Raw genomic sequence first — 16907 nt, 5'->3', positions numbered from 1 at the left:
AGTTCACACAGAACATTTACCAAGATAGACTATATATTCTGGGCCATAAAACAAGTCTCAAATTCAAAAGGATTCAACTCATACAAAGAATCTTCTCAGATCACAGTGCAGTTAAATTAGAAATCATTAATAGAAATATCCTTGGAAAATCCCCAATATTTGGAAATTAAATAGCATGCTTATAAGTAATTCATGATTAAAAGAAGAAATCAAAAGGGAAATTATAAAGTATTTTAAATTGAGTAAGAACAGAAGCACAACGTATTAGAAGATGCTGCGAAAACAGTACTTAGTGGGAAATCTGTAGCTCTAAATATCTATACTAGAAAGGAAGAAAGGTCTCAAATAGATGACTTTAATTTCCACCTTAATAATGTAGAAAAGAACAGATCCCAAAGGAAGCAGAAGAAAATAAGAGATAATCTGAATAACGCTATATGTAGTAAAGATACTGAAATTTGTACTTAAAAAATGTTCTCACAAAGAAAACTCCAGGTTCAGATAGTTTCAGTGGTGAATTGTACTAAATACTATAGGAGGAGATAATATCGATTCTACACAAACTTTTCAAAAATATTTGAAGCGGAGGGAATGTTTTCCAAAGACTTTGATGTCAGCATTACTGGGATACCAGAACGAGACAATGACATTCCAAGGAAACTACAGAACAATACTACTCACAAACATAGATGTGCAAAATCTAAACAGAATTTTAGCAAATCAAATTCAACAAAATTTTAAAAGGATATTATGTCATGACCATGTGGGATTTATCCCAGGAATGTAAGGTTGGTTTAACATTCAAAAAAATCAATATATATAATTCTCCACATTAACAAAGTAAACAGTAAAAAGCACACAGTCATTTCAATAGATGCAGAAAAATCATTTGACTAATCCAGTAACCATTCCTGATTTTTAAAAAAGCCTTCAGTAAACCAGGAATAGAAATGAACTTCCTCAGTATGAAAATGGGCATCCATGACAAGCTTTGTTGGCTGATATTGTACTTATTGGTGGAAAGATTGGACACTTTTTTTCTAAAATTAGCAACAAGTTAGAGATGTCTACTTTCATCAGTCCTATTCAGCATTGTCCTGGAGGTTGTAGCTAGTGCAGTAGGGCAAGAAAAGGAAATACATGGTATTCACATTGCAAAGAAAGGAATAAAACTGTCCTAATTCACAGATTACTTGATTTTCTATGGAGAAAATTTGATGGAACTCTACTAGATCTAATGAATCAGTATAGTAAGATTGAAGGATACCAGATCAATATGCAAAAATTGGTTGTACTTCTATACATTAGCAAGGAACAATCTGAAAAAAACCCATCTACAACAGTATCAAAAATATGAAATACATATATGGATAAATACAACAAAGTAAGTTAAAAGAATATTTATGTTCAGTAATATAAAATACTGCTGAAATGAAAGGATACCTAAGTAAATTGAGAGATCCATTTGATCCTCATTATTCATGTATTCTGTATTTGTGAATTGGTCTATTCACTAAAATTTATATGTAACCCCAAAATAATACTTGCAACGCTTTTGTGATCATTTGCTGACACCTGCAGAGTGGTGAAAAATTTGAGTTGCCCTTTGTGCGCAATCTGAACTGAGGCCGAACAAGGTGACACTCTGCTTTCTTGTTTCAGTTCTCCTGCAATAAGCAAGCGTCCTTTTCTCGGTTTATTTAGTGCCACATTTTTCACATTTTTGTGCTTTTTGTTGGTGATTTGGCTGTTTAAAATGGCCCCCAGGCATAGTGCTGAAGTGCTTTGTAGTGTCCCTAAGCACAGGAAGGCTGTGATATGCCTTAGGGGTAAGATGTATGTGTTTAGATAAACTTCATTCAGGCAGGAGTTACTGTTGTGAGTTCAGTATTAGTGATTCAGCAGTATATATTAAGTAAGGGATTTTAGCCAGAAACACACATAAAACAGTGTTATTTATTAATTGGCTAACAAAAAATGTTATGACCAAGGGCTTACCGGAACCTAACCTTTTATTTCCTCAGAAGCAGTGATTCAGTATTTGATAGTTTACTGTTTGCAGGAACATTAAAAAACTTAGCTATCATTGAGATATCATCATCTCAATAATGAGAATTGACTATATGTCATGTACGCAGGTTGGAAGGCTCAACTTTGTTAAAATTTCACCACATTAATCTGTAAATTCAGGGGAATTCTATTCTAATCCTTGAAGGCATTTTTGCCTAAAATAATTTCACATGGAATTGCAAGAACTTAGAATATCTAAAACAACTTTGAAAAAGAACAGTATTGGGGAGCCAACACTGCCTAATTTCAAGAATTTTTATAAAGCTATGGTAAAAATTGCATTTGCATAAAAATGGACAAACAGATCAATGAAACAGAATAGGTAGTCCAGAAATAAACATACTTACATATAGATAACTGATTTTTGACAAAACCACAAAAGCAATAATACAGTGGGAAAAATATAGCCTTTTCCACCAATAGTGCTTGAACATTGGATATCAATATACAAAAAATGAAATTTAATCTATACTTTGCACCATGTAGAAAAATTAATTCACAATGGTTCAGAGACCTAACTTTGCAACCTAAAGCTTCTAGAAGAAAACACAGGAGAAAATCTTTGAGACCTCAGGTAGGTAATGATTTCTTAGATACAACATCAAAAGCACAATCTATAACTGAACAAATTGATACATTAGACATTATTAAAATTAAAGTCTGCTCTTTGAAAGACTCTGGTAAGAGAATGAAAAGAGATGCCACACCTACTAGAGAATGGACTTGAGGATATGGGGAGGGGGAAGGGTAAGCTGTGACAAAGCGAGAGAGAGAGGCATGGACATATATACACTACCAAACATAAAATAGATAGCTAGTGGGAAGCAGCTGCATAGCACAGGGAGATCAGCTCGGTGCTTTGTGACCACCTAGATGGGTGGGATAGGGAGGGTGGGAGGCAGGGAGACACAAGAGGGAAGAGATGGGAACATATGTATATGTATAACTGATTCACTCTGTTGTAAAGCAGAAACTAACACACCATTGTAAAGCAATTATATTCCAATAAAGATGTAAAAAAAAAAAAGGAAAGAGATGCCACATACTGGGAAAAATTTTTTGCCAAGCATATTCCTGATTAATGACTTGTATTTAGAATATACAAAGAACTCTTCAGATAAAACAATAAGAAAAAGAAATGACCTAATTAAGAATATTCAGATAGACACTGTACTTCATATATATATAAATGTAGATAACATATAAACAAATGAAAAGATGCTCAACATTATTAGTTTTGAGGGAAATGCTAATTAAAACCACAATGAGATACCATTACACACCTATTAGAAGGGCTAGATGTAAGGAGACTGACCGTGCCAAATGTTGGTAAGGCCATACTATGTTTTAGCAGTGTTTAAATCCCAAGGTGGCTTCACTTGGAAAAGTCAGAGATTGTAGGCATGACACTATGGTCTGCTTTGAATCAGGTCCTTGGGCATCTTCTTTCTGTCAGAACCTTGGTACATACTTTAGAAAGGACAACAGTAATTAAGAGTCTAAGACTTAACACTGTAAACTGTTTACAACATTTGGTATGGCTCTGTAGAATAATTTTTTAGGTATAAAAGTTATGCATATTCAAAAAAAGTAAAAACAAAAAGGTAAAACAATGCAGTACTTCAAAGCAGAAAGTGAACACCCCCCTGCTGCCAGTCCCGCTTCTTTAATGCATGCACATGTTTGATTTAAAGAAAATAAAAATAAGATTAGACAGTGAGCTGTTACAGCTTTTTTCATTCAACATTTTGTAATGTTTTCCCATGTCACTACATCATTCTTTTTTCAAAGCTGCATAGTCCATTGTAGCTTAGGTAGCCAGTCAATTATTGATGGATAATATTTAGGTTGTTTATAGCTCTTGCAATTACAGGCTTACTATGTAGGTTGTCATTGTGTATCTTATGCGAGTCTTCCTGCAGTATGAATTACCTAGACGTACAATTTCTGTTTTAAAGATAGATGCAATTGAAAAACTTTAATCAGTATTCCCAGATTGCCCGCCAAAAAATTTGTACTTATTTATGTTTGTATCGATAGAATTTGCACCCATTTTCACACATCCTTGTCAATACTTATCTGATTTTTTTTTTCATTTTATCAGTCTCATGGGGTAAATTATATCTCATTGGAATTCAAATTTTTATTTCTTTAAACACTAGCTTTTTGAACAGGTGTTTACTCAATACATTATATGAATTAATTTTGCATTTTTTTTCTGTTGGATTTTTTTAAAAAATTGATTTATGTCATCTTCATATTTTATGGATTTTATTTTTATCCTCTTCAGTTTTTCTTCACATGTTACAAGTATTTCTTCCCTAGTTTGTTGACATTTTTTAGTGTCATTCATGGTGTGTTCTGCTCTATAGAGGTTTTTACATTTTTTGTGTTGTTAAATCTGTCAGTTTATCCCATTATGTCTTTTAGGTTTCTTATCTAGAAAAGCCTTCTATGTTACAGGATTATGACAGATATTTAGCCAAGTTTTCTTGTGCTTTTGTCATATTTTTATATTCTGCATTTGAATACTTTTGGAATTTATTTTTGTGTCTGTATGAGATAGGAACTTTAATTTTTCTTAATTAACAGACAATTATAATAGAGCAGTTTGATCCTTGGGTGGTGATTTTGCTTGGACCACCTTAGGTTATGGTCTAATTTGAAGTTATAAGGGTTGTTTTAGTTACAACTATGGACAGACAGTTGTATTTCTGCTAGAAGGCAAGAACCTGTGGAAGGTGAATTCCTTGCTTTTTTGACTCTGTTTTCTTTCTTTTTATTTTACTTGGGAATTAGGAAGAGTCCCTTCCAATAGCAGGGAATAGGGAAAGGGGAGCCAGCAAAGAGACATAGAAACTGTGTCCAAGTCATTTTCTGGGACCAGGGATGGAAACGGATTCTTCTGTGGAGAGACTTGGCTCGGCAGGTGATGTAGACTATGATTTACTCGCAACAGCTCTGGCCATGATTTAACTACCTTAAAAATGTCGCTACTCCAAGTTCTGGCTTAGGAAACTTGGTGTTTTGGTGGATTCTGGTCACACAGTTTTTTCTGCTATATCCTATTCTGCATTTATAGTCTGCTAATGATCTACTTGAATTTGCCAGAATGTGATGTGTTTATTGTGCTTTCTCCTGCATGTGTGCTCTGGAAAAGCCTGGACTGTCTTTCTCTCTTTCTTCCTTGCTAACTTGGTGAATGCCTACTTTCCTTAACTAATCTAATCAGTTAAGGAAAGTTGAAACGTACCTTGAAACGTACCTTTCAACACCCCGTTCACCTAAGGAGTCCCTTCTAACAGCGTTATTATAGAACTTTTCATGTTGTAGTTTAGTGTATTTGTTTCTTGTATGTGTCTGTTTTTCTACCAGACTCTGAGCTCCTTTGGAACAGGAATTTTGCCTGTTAATTGAAAACTGTGAACTGCATTATCTTGGTTCATTTTGAAGATTCAAGTCCCACAGAGTCCAGGACATTTTATAAAGATATAAAAACAATCTGTCTCAAAAGATTTATGTCTCTGTTTTGCTGAGTGTGCAGATCCTGTTATTATGAAAAGCTATTTTACCAGTGTTACGTATCAAAGTTATGGAGAGTTACATGTAAACAAATTTTATATCAATAAAGGTAGAATATTCCCTAACAAAAATATGAGAAATCTTAAATGTAATTTATATCACACTTGGGGATTTTTCAGTGGAAACAAACTTAATATGTTACAGTAAGTCGAAAAAATAATAACAAATACCTGCTTTTTATAGAATATTAAAGAAGTATATTTGTATGAATAAAATCAACTTATCCTAACGAACATTTTAACTCAGAATATTTTAGCTTAGGAAGCCATGGAAAAAGTTTATAAAGTATCTGTGTATGCATATTTGATGATAGTGTGCTTTAACAGATTACTTATAAGCAGAATAATAATGCATTCTTATTGTTAACAGTATCTTACGTCATTTCATTCAACCAATACCATAGTCCACTAATATGAAAACAACTATTATTTCTGTTTTGCTGTCCAGGAAAGTGAGATTTGAGTACTTTCTCAAGGTTCCGTAGATATCAGTCAGTGGCAGAGATATCCAAAACAGGTTCTTAAATAGATGGCATTTGTTCTCTCAAAAGCAAAGTTTTAGAATTGTGAAATTCATTATCATTAATTTTATTTACTTCTAAGTAGGTAGCTACTATTCCAGCCACCAAATTGACCTGAAGCCTGTTTCAAAATAGCTTCATTGAGGACATTCTTAAGTCTCTTGAAAATGTATACTTATGCAACAGTGTACATATTTCTCACTTTTTGTACTTGTTGACTTTTCTAAAAAGTAATATATAAATTAAGTTGATAGATCCCAAATTTTTTTTTTTTTTTTTTTGCGGTACACGGGCCTCTCACTGTTGTGGCCTCTCCTGTTGCGGAGCAAAGGCTCCAGACACGCAGGCTCAGCGGCCATGGCTCACGGGCCCAGCCGCTCCGCAGCACGTGGGATCTTCCCAGACCGGGGCACGAACCCATGTCCGCTGCATCGGCAGGCAGACTCTCAACCACTGTGCCACCAGGGAAGCCCAATAGATCCCAATTTATATAGACCAATTTGTTTTGTAATTTTGTAGATATTTTGTCAAAATTTTGGTTTAATTTTGATATTACTGCTCTACCATTGATCTCTGTCAAGTAGTTAATAAGATTTCAGATTGAATAGAGGAAGAACTATGGAAAATAAAATTTTAATCATTTTGTAAAATAAAACATATGAACTAGAACTAATTATTTTTAAATTTACCAACTTTAAATGTTTGGGTTTTAGTTATAAAGTTTTATCAAAGTGAGATCTTACATGTATTTTGCACACCTTTCACACCAAAACTTAAATCACACATTAAATCCATTGTGGGATTTCCTTAATGGATTCCATGAGTCCATTATTGGATTCATGTTATTTTTATGAAGCAGAAAGTTAGAATTAATGGAATATAAGTTTAATACCATGTTATTAGCACTTTCCTTTAAAGAATTTAGATCAGATTTTCTTACCAAGTTTACAGAGCTATAAACTTATCATTTTAATGACATTTAAACATATTTAAATCCTAGGCTATTAATTTTTATACTGTAAAATATAAAATTGTTATATTTTATGTCACATTGTTCTTGCTATGCTCCTAATATTTCTTCCATCATAATAGATGAATATGCAGCATTACTAAGTTATGAAAATTGTTATAGTAGCAGTATAAATGCTGTTTTAGTGTTATGCAAAATTGACTCATTTTTACTAGACTTCAGTATTTTCTCATTTTCATTCTTCTCATTTTCATTCTTCTTTTGCTTTTTGATATTCAGGTAGCCGTGTTGTCTACTGTACTTGAGTATTTAATGCCATGGTATGCAAGGACCAAAATTGATCATAGTACCAGGTCACCTTATATTTTATGTAATGACTGACTTTCTGGTACAGTTTATAAAATGTTTATTTGAATGATATACAATGGAATAAGTAAAATGCAGATTTCTTCAACCTCTCTTGACTAATATTCTTTGCCTTTTTGTGCTGTTCCAAAAAGTAATAATTGCTAGGTTTATTTATTTATTTTTGGTTTGTAAGCCACTTAGAATGGTTTAATTGTAGAATTAGCTGTCAGCTGTATTGGTCCTACAGTTGATTGCTTAGATTTTTTTTTTAAACTTATGCCTTATTAGGCAATTATAAAATAGTTTCTTAATCATAATGATTGTGATCAAGTTATTATACCAAATTGTTAGTCCTGTAGAGGGTATTAAAAAGTTAATTAAAAGTATTAAAAAGAATACTATTTTCTAATTAAACCTTGCCATAGAAAGTTTATAGATGAAGTTCCTAAAATCTGCTATTTCCATTTATTTAATGTATTCCCTATGTATTGTGACTGCAGTTTAATTGAGCAGGAAGTAATCCATTTGCATGTTTTATGCTTGGGTTTTAAAGTGTTTTTTAACATTGATTCATGGGAGATGAAAGAAAAACTAAAAAGCAGTTAAATATGTCTGTAAATGAGATGAAGGAGAAATATAGGATAAAATACTGTAGTGTTAGGAAAATATTCTGAAGCTGTAATAATAATTGTGGTAGAATTTAAAGTACCATGCATTTAAGAATCTTAACCTTATAACAATCTGTGAGTTAGTTAAGTAGGATAGATTATTGCCTTTATTTTATAGATAAAGAATAGTAGGCTTAGTAAATTTAAGTAAAAATTATTAAGACATTTCAGGTTAGGGAAGGATTTCTTGAGGCAGAAAAGGCCCAGACCATAAAAGATTGATATTATGCATAAAATAATCAATAGAAAAAAGGACAGAAGCAGTTCCCAGAAGAGGAAACCCAAATGATCAAAAACAAAGTTTTGTCAAACATCAGATTGTCAGAGATTAAAATATCTGACTATGCTGCGTGTTTTCAAGGTTGAAGGGAAATAGTAATTCTCATGCTGCCAGGGGAAGGTAATTTGGTACATTCCTTCTGCGTGCTGTTTGCTAGCATGTTTTAATTTGTAAGAGTGAAGAATTGGAAACAACCTAAATGTCTACTATCAGTCGGGAGAAGATTAAAAAATTTATGATAAAATGTTGTGATGGAAATTATACAGCAGTTAAAAGTAATGCACTGGATCTATGTAAGTTAACTCTCTAAAACATAATGAAGAGTGAAGAAAATAGTGAAAATGATATGTTTATTATATTACTATTTATGTGAACTCTAAAACTACATATATCAATACTGTGTATTTTTTCATGGATATGCATGCATTCATACAAATGTATTTTAGAATATTCTGGAGGGATATATTTTATTTATTTATTTATTTATTTTTGGAGGGATATATTTTAAATTCACATAGTGGCAGTTTCTGGAAAAGATAAAGGGAACTTAACTGGAATGTAATACTGTTTTTTCTTTTTTTTTGTTTTTTTTTTAAAGTAAGACAAAGCAAACATAGAAAGTGTTAATTTCAGTTCTGGGTGATAAGGGCATGGTCATTTGTTAAATTATTCTTTCTATTTCTTTTCAAAGTTTCATTAAAAAAAGAAAAAGTTACTAAAACACAGTAGTTGGGAGAGCTAGTAATTAAACTTAGGACTTGATTCCCAAGTCTAGAGCTTTTTCAATTAATATGTTCCTTCAGAATGAGAAGGAAAAAAAGAAAGATCAAATGATGAAAAAGCAGATAAAATTTAGTTTCATAGCAATAAGAATAAGAATTATGTGTTTATGCTAAAATTTCTTGAGAGGAAAGGAAAGTTACAGGATCAATTAAAAATTATAATCTTATATTGTTTTAAATCTTTAAGCATGCTGTTATCATATATATGTATAGAGAGCAATTTAGGTACTTAGGAAAAAAAGTTACCTTAATTTACTGTTTAAAATGTGATACATATTTCTGTTGCATGTAATGGAAGACTTCAGGTGATTTGAAATTTTTGTATAAAATTCATGAAAATAATTTAATCCAAATATACAATCTGATTTCAATCTAAAAAATTCAAAACTAGTTTTTCTTCCATTTTGTAAAGTCGTTCTTCACAAAAACTTTACAGCCTTTTTATTTACAGCTTCTCTCCAAGATAAAATGGCAAACCCCAAAGAGAAAACTCCAATGTGTCTGGTAAATGAGTTAGCCCGTTTCAATAGAGTCCAACCCCAGTATAAACTTCTGAAAGAAAGAGGGCCTGCTCATTCGAAGGTAAGGTTTTGAAGAGAGGTGGTGAGACATGCTTATCAAAGTCTATCAGATTTATCATCTCAGGTTTTAATTGTGCTTTTTGGGGGGAGGGGGTAGTGGATGGCGTAAAGGCTCTTAGTTCTCTATCAAAAATATTTTGCACTCTGTAACTAAACAATTTTATAGCTCATTATGGTTTACAGAGCTCTTTCAGAGGCAGTACTTCATAAAAACCTTAATGAAACCACATGAGACATGGATTTTTGATTTCCTTTTAAGAAACTCAGGCACGGAAAAGTTTAGTAACTTGCTTTATAGTTCATGAGTGCCAGTGCCAGCACTTGAACACGTATTCTGTGGCTCCCAAGTACTGTGCTTTTTCCATTACGTAGTAACTGCTAACAGAAAAATGGATACAGAGTAAAATACAACAACGTTACTTAGTGAGATGTCTTTTCCAATATGATTTTTAATTTTAAGAGTCACCATTTATAAAATTTGTATATACCAGTTTTGTTGTTATCTATGTATTCAGTTATAATATTCTTTTAAATGGAAAATTGATTTATATTTTTATATAGCCTCACACATATATGTTTTTACGTATACATGTTGCAAAGAAATCTATGACTGATGCATTTATGTTTGAGCTCTATTAATCTGTTTTTAAAAACTCAGTTGTGCACAAATTTCCTTGGCACATTTTTAATCTTGGATATTGGAGATTATGGTAATGATTATAAATTTTTGTATACAGTGTGGAAGCAATTGATTCTCTAAAAGTTGGTTCATCTTCATAAAGCACAGGATTATTATTTCTAGCATCTCCTTCAAAGTAAGGAAAATAAGATGAAACTGAAATCCATCAATTTTATTCCATATTAGAGGCTTTTATGAAGGATTTCTGGGCAGCACTTTAATTTGTTCATAATATTTTTTGTTCAGAGAAGAAGGTAGTGGCCTTGGTCTACCTGTCTAGTCTTATACCCTGATCCTCTTCCATTCCCGTTAATCATATCTATTTCATACTCATTCTTTCTGCCCTTAATCATGTTGAACTGTTTTCATTTCTTATAATGTCTCATGTTTTTTCACATCTGTCAGGTTTGAACACACATCTCACGTCTTTCAAACCTTTCTGAAACTTCTCTGCTCCTTCCGCTGGGCCTCCAGCAGGTTCCGACTTTCTTAGTTGTAGTCATTACTGTGCTGTGGTACCGTGGTATTTGTTGGTCATTATTATTGTATGAGACTGAGCTTATTTAGGGTAAGAAATATTTTATTCTTCTACAGTTCATGGTTCCTGCAGTATGTGTCCTCTTTGCTTCTCATGGCCAATTCCAGGTGTTCTTCCTTGAGATAGACCCCCAGGTTTGAATTTCATGTTAATAGACTGACCCCCAGTGTAACATCACGGTAGTCGTTTGCTGACCTCTGGGTGATTCCATCACATTTCTCACGGCTCACTTTCACTCTCTACAATACTCATCCTGTTTTAATTTTTGATGATATCATTGTCTAAATGATGGTTGTTCCAACATGCTGACATTTCAGTTTCTTGCATGTCTCCAATTATGTTGTCTTCCACTCTCCTTCAGCCACTCATTCCTGTGATCACATTCTTGATTTTTTTCATTACCAATAACTGCAAGAGCCGGCATAATTACAATCTCAAGCATTCATTCGTCTCTGACACCTACTTCATTCCCTCTAGTGGTCTGACTTCAATAGTCCTTTCACACCACAGATCCATTGATTCCACCACCGTTTTACTATTTCTTACTTCCCTCAGTCCTCACATGTTTATCTAGCTTAAATTCCATATGCTTTGTATGTACCCTCAACTCTCTTCCCCCCTTGGTTAGTACATGCTTAGCAAAATCGCAACCCAAATCCCAACTCTGCTTCCCTTCTGAGTTACCGATGAACGACTTGTAGAGGCCAACCCCTCTATTTCTGTACTAAATCCCAACCCTTCTCACCTTTTCAAGGTCATTCCTCCAGCTTTCTCTCCCCTCCCCTCCCTTAAGTTTCTTCTGTGTCATTAAATTCCCCTTCTAATGCACCAGGTTTGTTGTGGTCCACATTCTTTTTTCTAGACAGTCCCAGATTCCTTTGGGTTTTAAGGAGATCTAGAGATCCCTTGGACAACCTACACCTACTGCTCTGGGTGTTTTGGTCATAGACCACACCATTTAGCCTGTTGCTCATTTTTAAAGAGTGAGTACTAGAATACTTATCATATTCTTGAATGAAAGATAGTATTTATGAGTCTAAGTAATACTAATTAATAATTATTGTTAATATTAATTGGCTAGGTCTGGATCCTTTTTGTGGAAAGCAAAGTCCTTTGCATTTATGCATGTCTACCAGTGGTTTTAAGTGAGATATAAACTGTATTTTAATGAAATAAATGATTATCTCTGGCATGAAAAATTTAAACCTAGGCCCAACTCATTAATTTTCTTGGGACAGTAACCAGTTATATGGCAATTTCCATATACATACATATATATTTTATACACACACACACACACACACACACACACACACACACACACACTTACAGTAGTGGTTTTCAGCCTTGGCTATTCATTGGAATCACCAAGGGAGCTTTAAAAAATACTTATGCCTGAGTCTCACTCCCAGAAATGCTAATTTAATTGGTCTTGGATGAAGCCTAGACATCAGGATTTTTTTAAAGCTCTCAAATGACCCAGATGTGCATCCAGAGTTGAGAAACACAGGATAGAGATTAATGTCTTCAGGCTGGTATAGAATTGTCTTCTTATACATACTTCATGGGAGGTAGTGATCTATCTACATGCTTTCCTCTTTCCTCCATTGAGTCTTACAGAATGTGAACAACTTGTACAACTTTTGATGTGTGATTATTAAATAAAAGATTATATATATATTTAAGAAATTATTTATTTATTTATTTTTGGCTGCGTTGGGTCTTCGTTGCTGCGCACAGGCTTTCTCTAGTTGCGGTGAGCGGGGGCTACTCTTTGTTGTGGTGCTCGGGCTTCTCATTGCTGTGGCTTCTCTTGTTGCGGAGCACCGGGTCTAGACATGTGGGCTTCAGTAGCTGTGGCACGTGAGCTTCAGTAGTTGTGGCTCGTGGGCTCTAGAGTGTAGACTCAGTATTTGTGGTGCATGGGTTTAGTTGCTCCGCGGCATGTGGGATCTTCCCGGACCAGGGATCGAACCTGTGTCCCCTGCATTGGCAGGCAGATTCTTATCCACTGCGCCACCAGGGAAGCCCTAAATAAAAACTATTTTAATGTTTGCCTTGTCCCCTTTTGTTTTTATACTCACTTTTTAATTGAACTCTGAAGTAATTTGTTACACTTTATATTAACGTGAATTACTATGACATTGCTGTATCTCTTAAGTACCTAAATCCAGTTCTTTATTTTTCCTATGAATTGTTTTGATTTTCTCAAATCTCAGAAGGCTATTATAATATAGAGTATAAGGAAGAGAGCCATGAATAACATAAAGTGGTATTTTCTTTTTTTACTTTATTTCCCTATTTTGATGAGTTGTGTATGTGCATGGCTAAGTGTTAAGAAAGCTGCTCTCGTACTGACACTTTGAGAAGGTTTGCTTTGGAATAGATATCACTGAGGGAGGCAGCATTACCCAGTGGCCTTGAAGCGAAGTGTTTTGTTTTTTTTTTTTTTAATTCTTGCTAGATTTCCCAAGCGTGATCTTTGCCCTGCATTATCCAGCTTGTGTGGCCTTGAACAACTAATTTAGAATCTCAGCTTTCTCATCTGTGATTTGAGAACTATGATACCTATTCTAGTGTAGTATAATGGAATGATGATTTGTAAATTTTCAGCAATTATGTTGATGATGGAGGTACCCAGATAATTGTCTCATTGCATGTTAGTTGTATATAGGATTAAAAAATCCTTGGTAAAATGTCTATTGAGTATTTATAATATGACAGACACTGTTCGTTATTGGAGGTTTCTACTCTGCTGTTTCCTGCGATGCCTCTCTTTGTATACTCTGGATTCAAGTCCTTTATTAGATATGTGCTTTGCAATTATTTCTGCTTCTTTGTGGCTTATCTTTTTTTAACATTGTCTTTTGAAGAGCAGTAATTGTTAATTTTGATGAACTCCAGTTTATCCATTTGTTCTCTTATAGATTTTGCTTTTGGTATTATATCTAAGAAATCTTTGCCCCATTAAAGGTCGTAAGATTTTCTTCTGTGCTTTCTTCTGGATGTTATATAGTTTAAGTTTTTACGTTTGGGTCTTATATTTAGATCTAATTGCCAGTTTGAGTTAATTTTTGTATATGATGAGTTATGGAACAAGATATATATATATATATTTTTTGCATATGGATGTCCAGTTGTTGAAGAGATTTTCCTTTCCTTACTGCATTGCCTTGGCACCTTTGTCAAAAATCAGCTGTCCATATATATGTTTGTTTATTTCTGGACTCTGTTCTGTTCTGTTGGTCTATTTTCCTATCTTTATGCAAATACTATGCTGTTTTGATTACTGTAGCTTTATAATCTGGTAGTACCAGCCCTCTAATTTTGTTCTTCATTTTCAGAGTTGTTTTGGCTATTCAACATCCTTTGCATTTTCATATGAATTTTAAAGTCAGCTTGTCCATTCTATAAAGCACCTTGCTGGGATTTTGAATAGAATTGCAATTAATTTATAGCTCAATTTGGGGGAAACTAACATGTTAGAAAAACTGAATCTTCCAACCTATGAACAGAGTATCTCTTATTTATTTAGATATTCTTTAATTTCTGTCAACAGTATTTTGTAGTTTTCAGTGGACAGGTATTTCTCATCTTTAGGTTTATCTCTTTCATATTTTTGATGCTACTTTAAGTGGTATTGTTTTTCAAATTTCAATTTATAATTCTTATTAAGAATTGCTAGTATATAAAAATACACTGATATTTTTCTGTTTTATATATTTTATTTTATACATATTAAAACATTGAAATATATGTATAACATTTGTGTATAAATATACACATATGAGTATGTAGAATAAAAGTGCAAATACAGAAATCAGAAAATTCCTACTTTTTCCATTGTAGGTTAACTTTATTTGATACTGTGAAATAGTGCTAAAAATAACTGCCTCTCTAATATAGGGAATCTGCATAGTGCCTAAGAATTTAGGAGAGAGAAATATATCAGATTACTTTTTTTTCTAAAAATTTTTAATACAATTTTTAAGGTTACTTCCATTTACAGTTATTACAAAATATTGGCTATATTCCCCATGTTGTACAATACATCCTTGAGCCTATCTTACACCCAGTAGTTTGTACCTTCCACTCCTCCATCCTTACATTACCCCTACCCCGCTCCCTACTGGTAACCACTAGTTTGTTTTCTGTATCTGTGAGTCTGCTTCAAAAATACACTGATTTTTCTATATTGATCTAGCATCTTGCAGTCTTGCTAAACTCACTTATTAGTTCTAGTAGACTTTTTCTTTCTTTTTTTTTTTTAAGATTCTGGTTGGTGTCCCACAAGCTATTTGTAAATAAAGACAGTTTTAAATCTTACTTTCTAATCTGAATGTCTTTTATTTATTTCTCTTGCCTAATTGCATTGTCTAGAACTTACAGTGCAATGTTGAATAAAAGTAGTGAGAGCAGATATCTCTTAACTTGACTTTATGGGCAGACATTCAGTTTTTCTTCATTAATTTTGATGTTAGATGTAGCTTTTTCTGTAGATGCCTTTAATCAGATTGAGGAAATTCTTTATTTTATTTTTTTATTATTACTTTTTTGCTGAGAGTTTTAACATGAATAGATGTTGGTTTTTGTCATGGTTCTTCTACATTGATTGAGATGGTCATGATTTTTCCATTTTTTTTTTTTAATTTTTCCATTTTTAATCTCTTAGTATTGTGAGTTACATTGACTGACTCTGAAATGTAGAATAAACCCTTGCCTTCCTGGGATAAAATGCTTGGTTATAAAGTATTATCTCATTTCTATATTGATAGATTCCATTTGTTAATATTTTGTTGAGGATTTTTATGTTTATCTTTATGAGAGGTATTGGTGTGTAGTTTTATTTTGTTTTCCCTGGTAGTATCTTATTCTGGTTTTGGTATCAAGGTAACGCTAGCTTCATAGAATAAGTTGAGAGGTGTTCCTTCTGATTCAAGTTTTGGGAAGAGTTTTTGTAAATTGGCATTATTTCTTCCTTAAATGTTTGGTAGAATTTATCATCAGAACCATCTGGGCCTAGAGTTTTCTTTGTGGAAAGATTTTAAATTACAGATTGAATTTCCTTAACATGTATAATGCGTTCAGGTTACCTGTTTCTTCTTGAATGAGCTTTAGTAACTGTGGCTTTTAAGAACTTAGGTTGTTGAGTTTATTGGCATAAAGTTGTTAAAAAAATATTCCCTTGTTTCTTTTTAATATTTTATGAATCTGTAGTGATGTCACCTCTCTCATTCCTGATACTGGTAATTTGTGTCTTATCTTTTTTTCATGATTAGTCTGCACAGAGTTTACAAATTTTATTGATCTTTGTGAAGTACCAGCTTCTGGTTTTATTTTTTTTTTTCTCTATTATTTTTCTATATTTATTTTCTTATGTTTGCTTTTATGTTTATTACGTTTTTTCCTATTTACTTCAGGTTCGAGTTACTCTTTTTCTGGTTTCTTCAGATTAAAGCTGAAGTTAACTTACTTGAGACCTTACTTCTTCTCTAGTGTAGGCATTTAGTGCTAGAAATTTCCCTTTAGTACTGTTTTAGCAGTGTCATCTTTTGAAATGTAGAGTTTTCATTTTCATTCAGTTTAAAATACTTTCTATTTTCCCCTTGGTTTCTTCTTTTACCCATAGGTTATTTAGAAATGTGTTACGTAGTTTCCAAATATTTGGAGATTTTCCAGAGATCTTTCTGTTCTTATTTTCTAATCTAATTCCATTGTGTTCAGAGAGCATACTGTTCATCACTTGACTCCTTAGAATTTGTTGTGACTTGTTTTATGGTCCAGAATATTGTCTGTCTTGGTAAATTTTTTGTGAGAAATTGAGAACAAATGTATATTTGTTCTTCTTGGGTAGATGTTTTAAAAACATTGCAGTCAGGTTATGTTGGT

The 16907-nt window shown here is 33.0% G+C and overlaps 1 protein-coding gene across 10 annotated transcripts in view; it reads left to right on the top strand.

Annotated features, from left to right (window-relative positions):
• Nucleotides 1-16907, top strand: part of STAU2 (staufen double-stranded RNA binding protein 2) — a 303644-nt gene that overhangs the window by 22432 nt on the left and 264305 nt on the right. For 3 of the 10 annotated variants that reach the window (XM_059994769.1, XM_059994770.1, XM_059994768.1), the window contains one exon: nucleotides 9672-9802. The exons of 4 other annotated variants lie outside the window; for them this stretch is intronic. In XM_059994769.1, coding sequence (XP_059850752.1) covers nucleotides 9689-9802 — 114 coding nt within the window. In that variant the 5' untranslated portion in view covers nucleotides 9672-9688. Of the gene's footprint in view, nucleotides 1-4869; nucleotides 5000-9656; nucleotides 9803-16907 lie in introns of all 10 variants that reach the window. 3 more of the 10 variants (XM_059994766.1, XM_059994767.1, XM_059994771.1) reach the window with 2 other exon arrangements.

Source organism: Delphinus delphis, chromosome 17 (genome assembly GCF_949987515.2).
Source record: "Delphinus delphis chromosome 17, mDelDel1.2, whole genome shotgun sequence".
NCBI classification, from domain to species: domain Eukaryota; kingdom Metazoa; phylum Chordata; class Mammalia; order Artiodactyla; family Delphinidae; genus Delphinus; species Delphinus delphis.
This window is presented reverse-complemented; position numbering and strand designations above follow the sequence as displayed.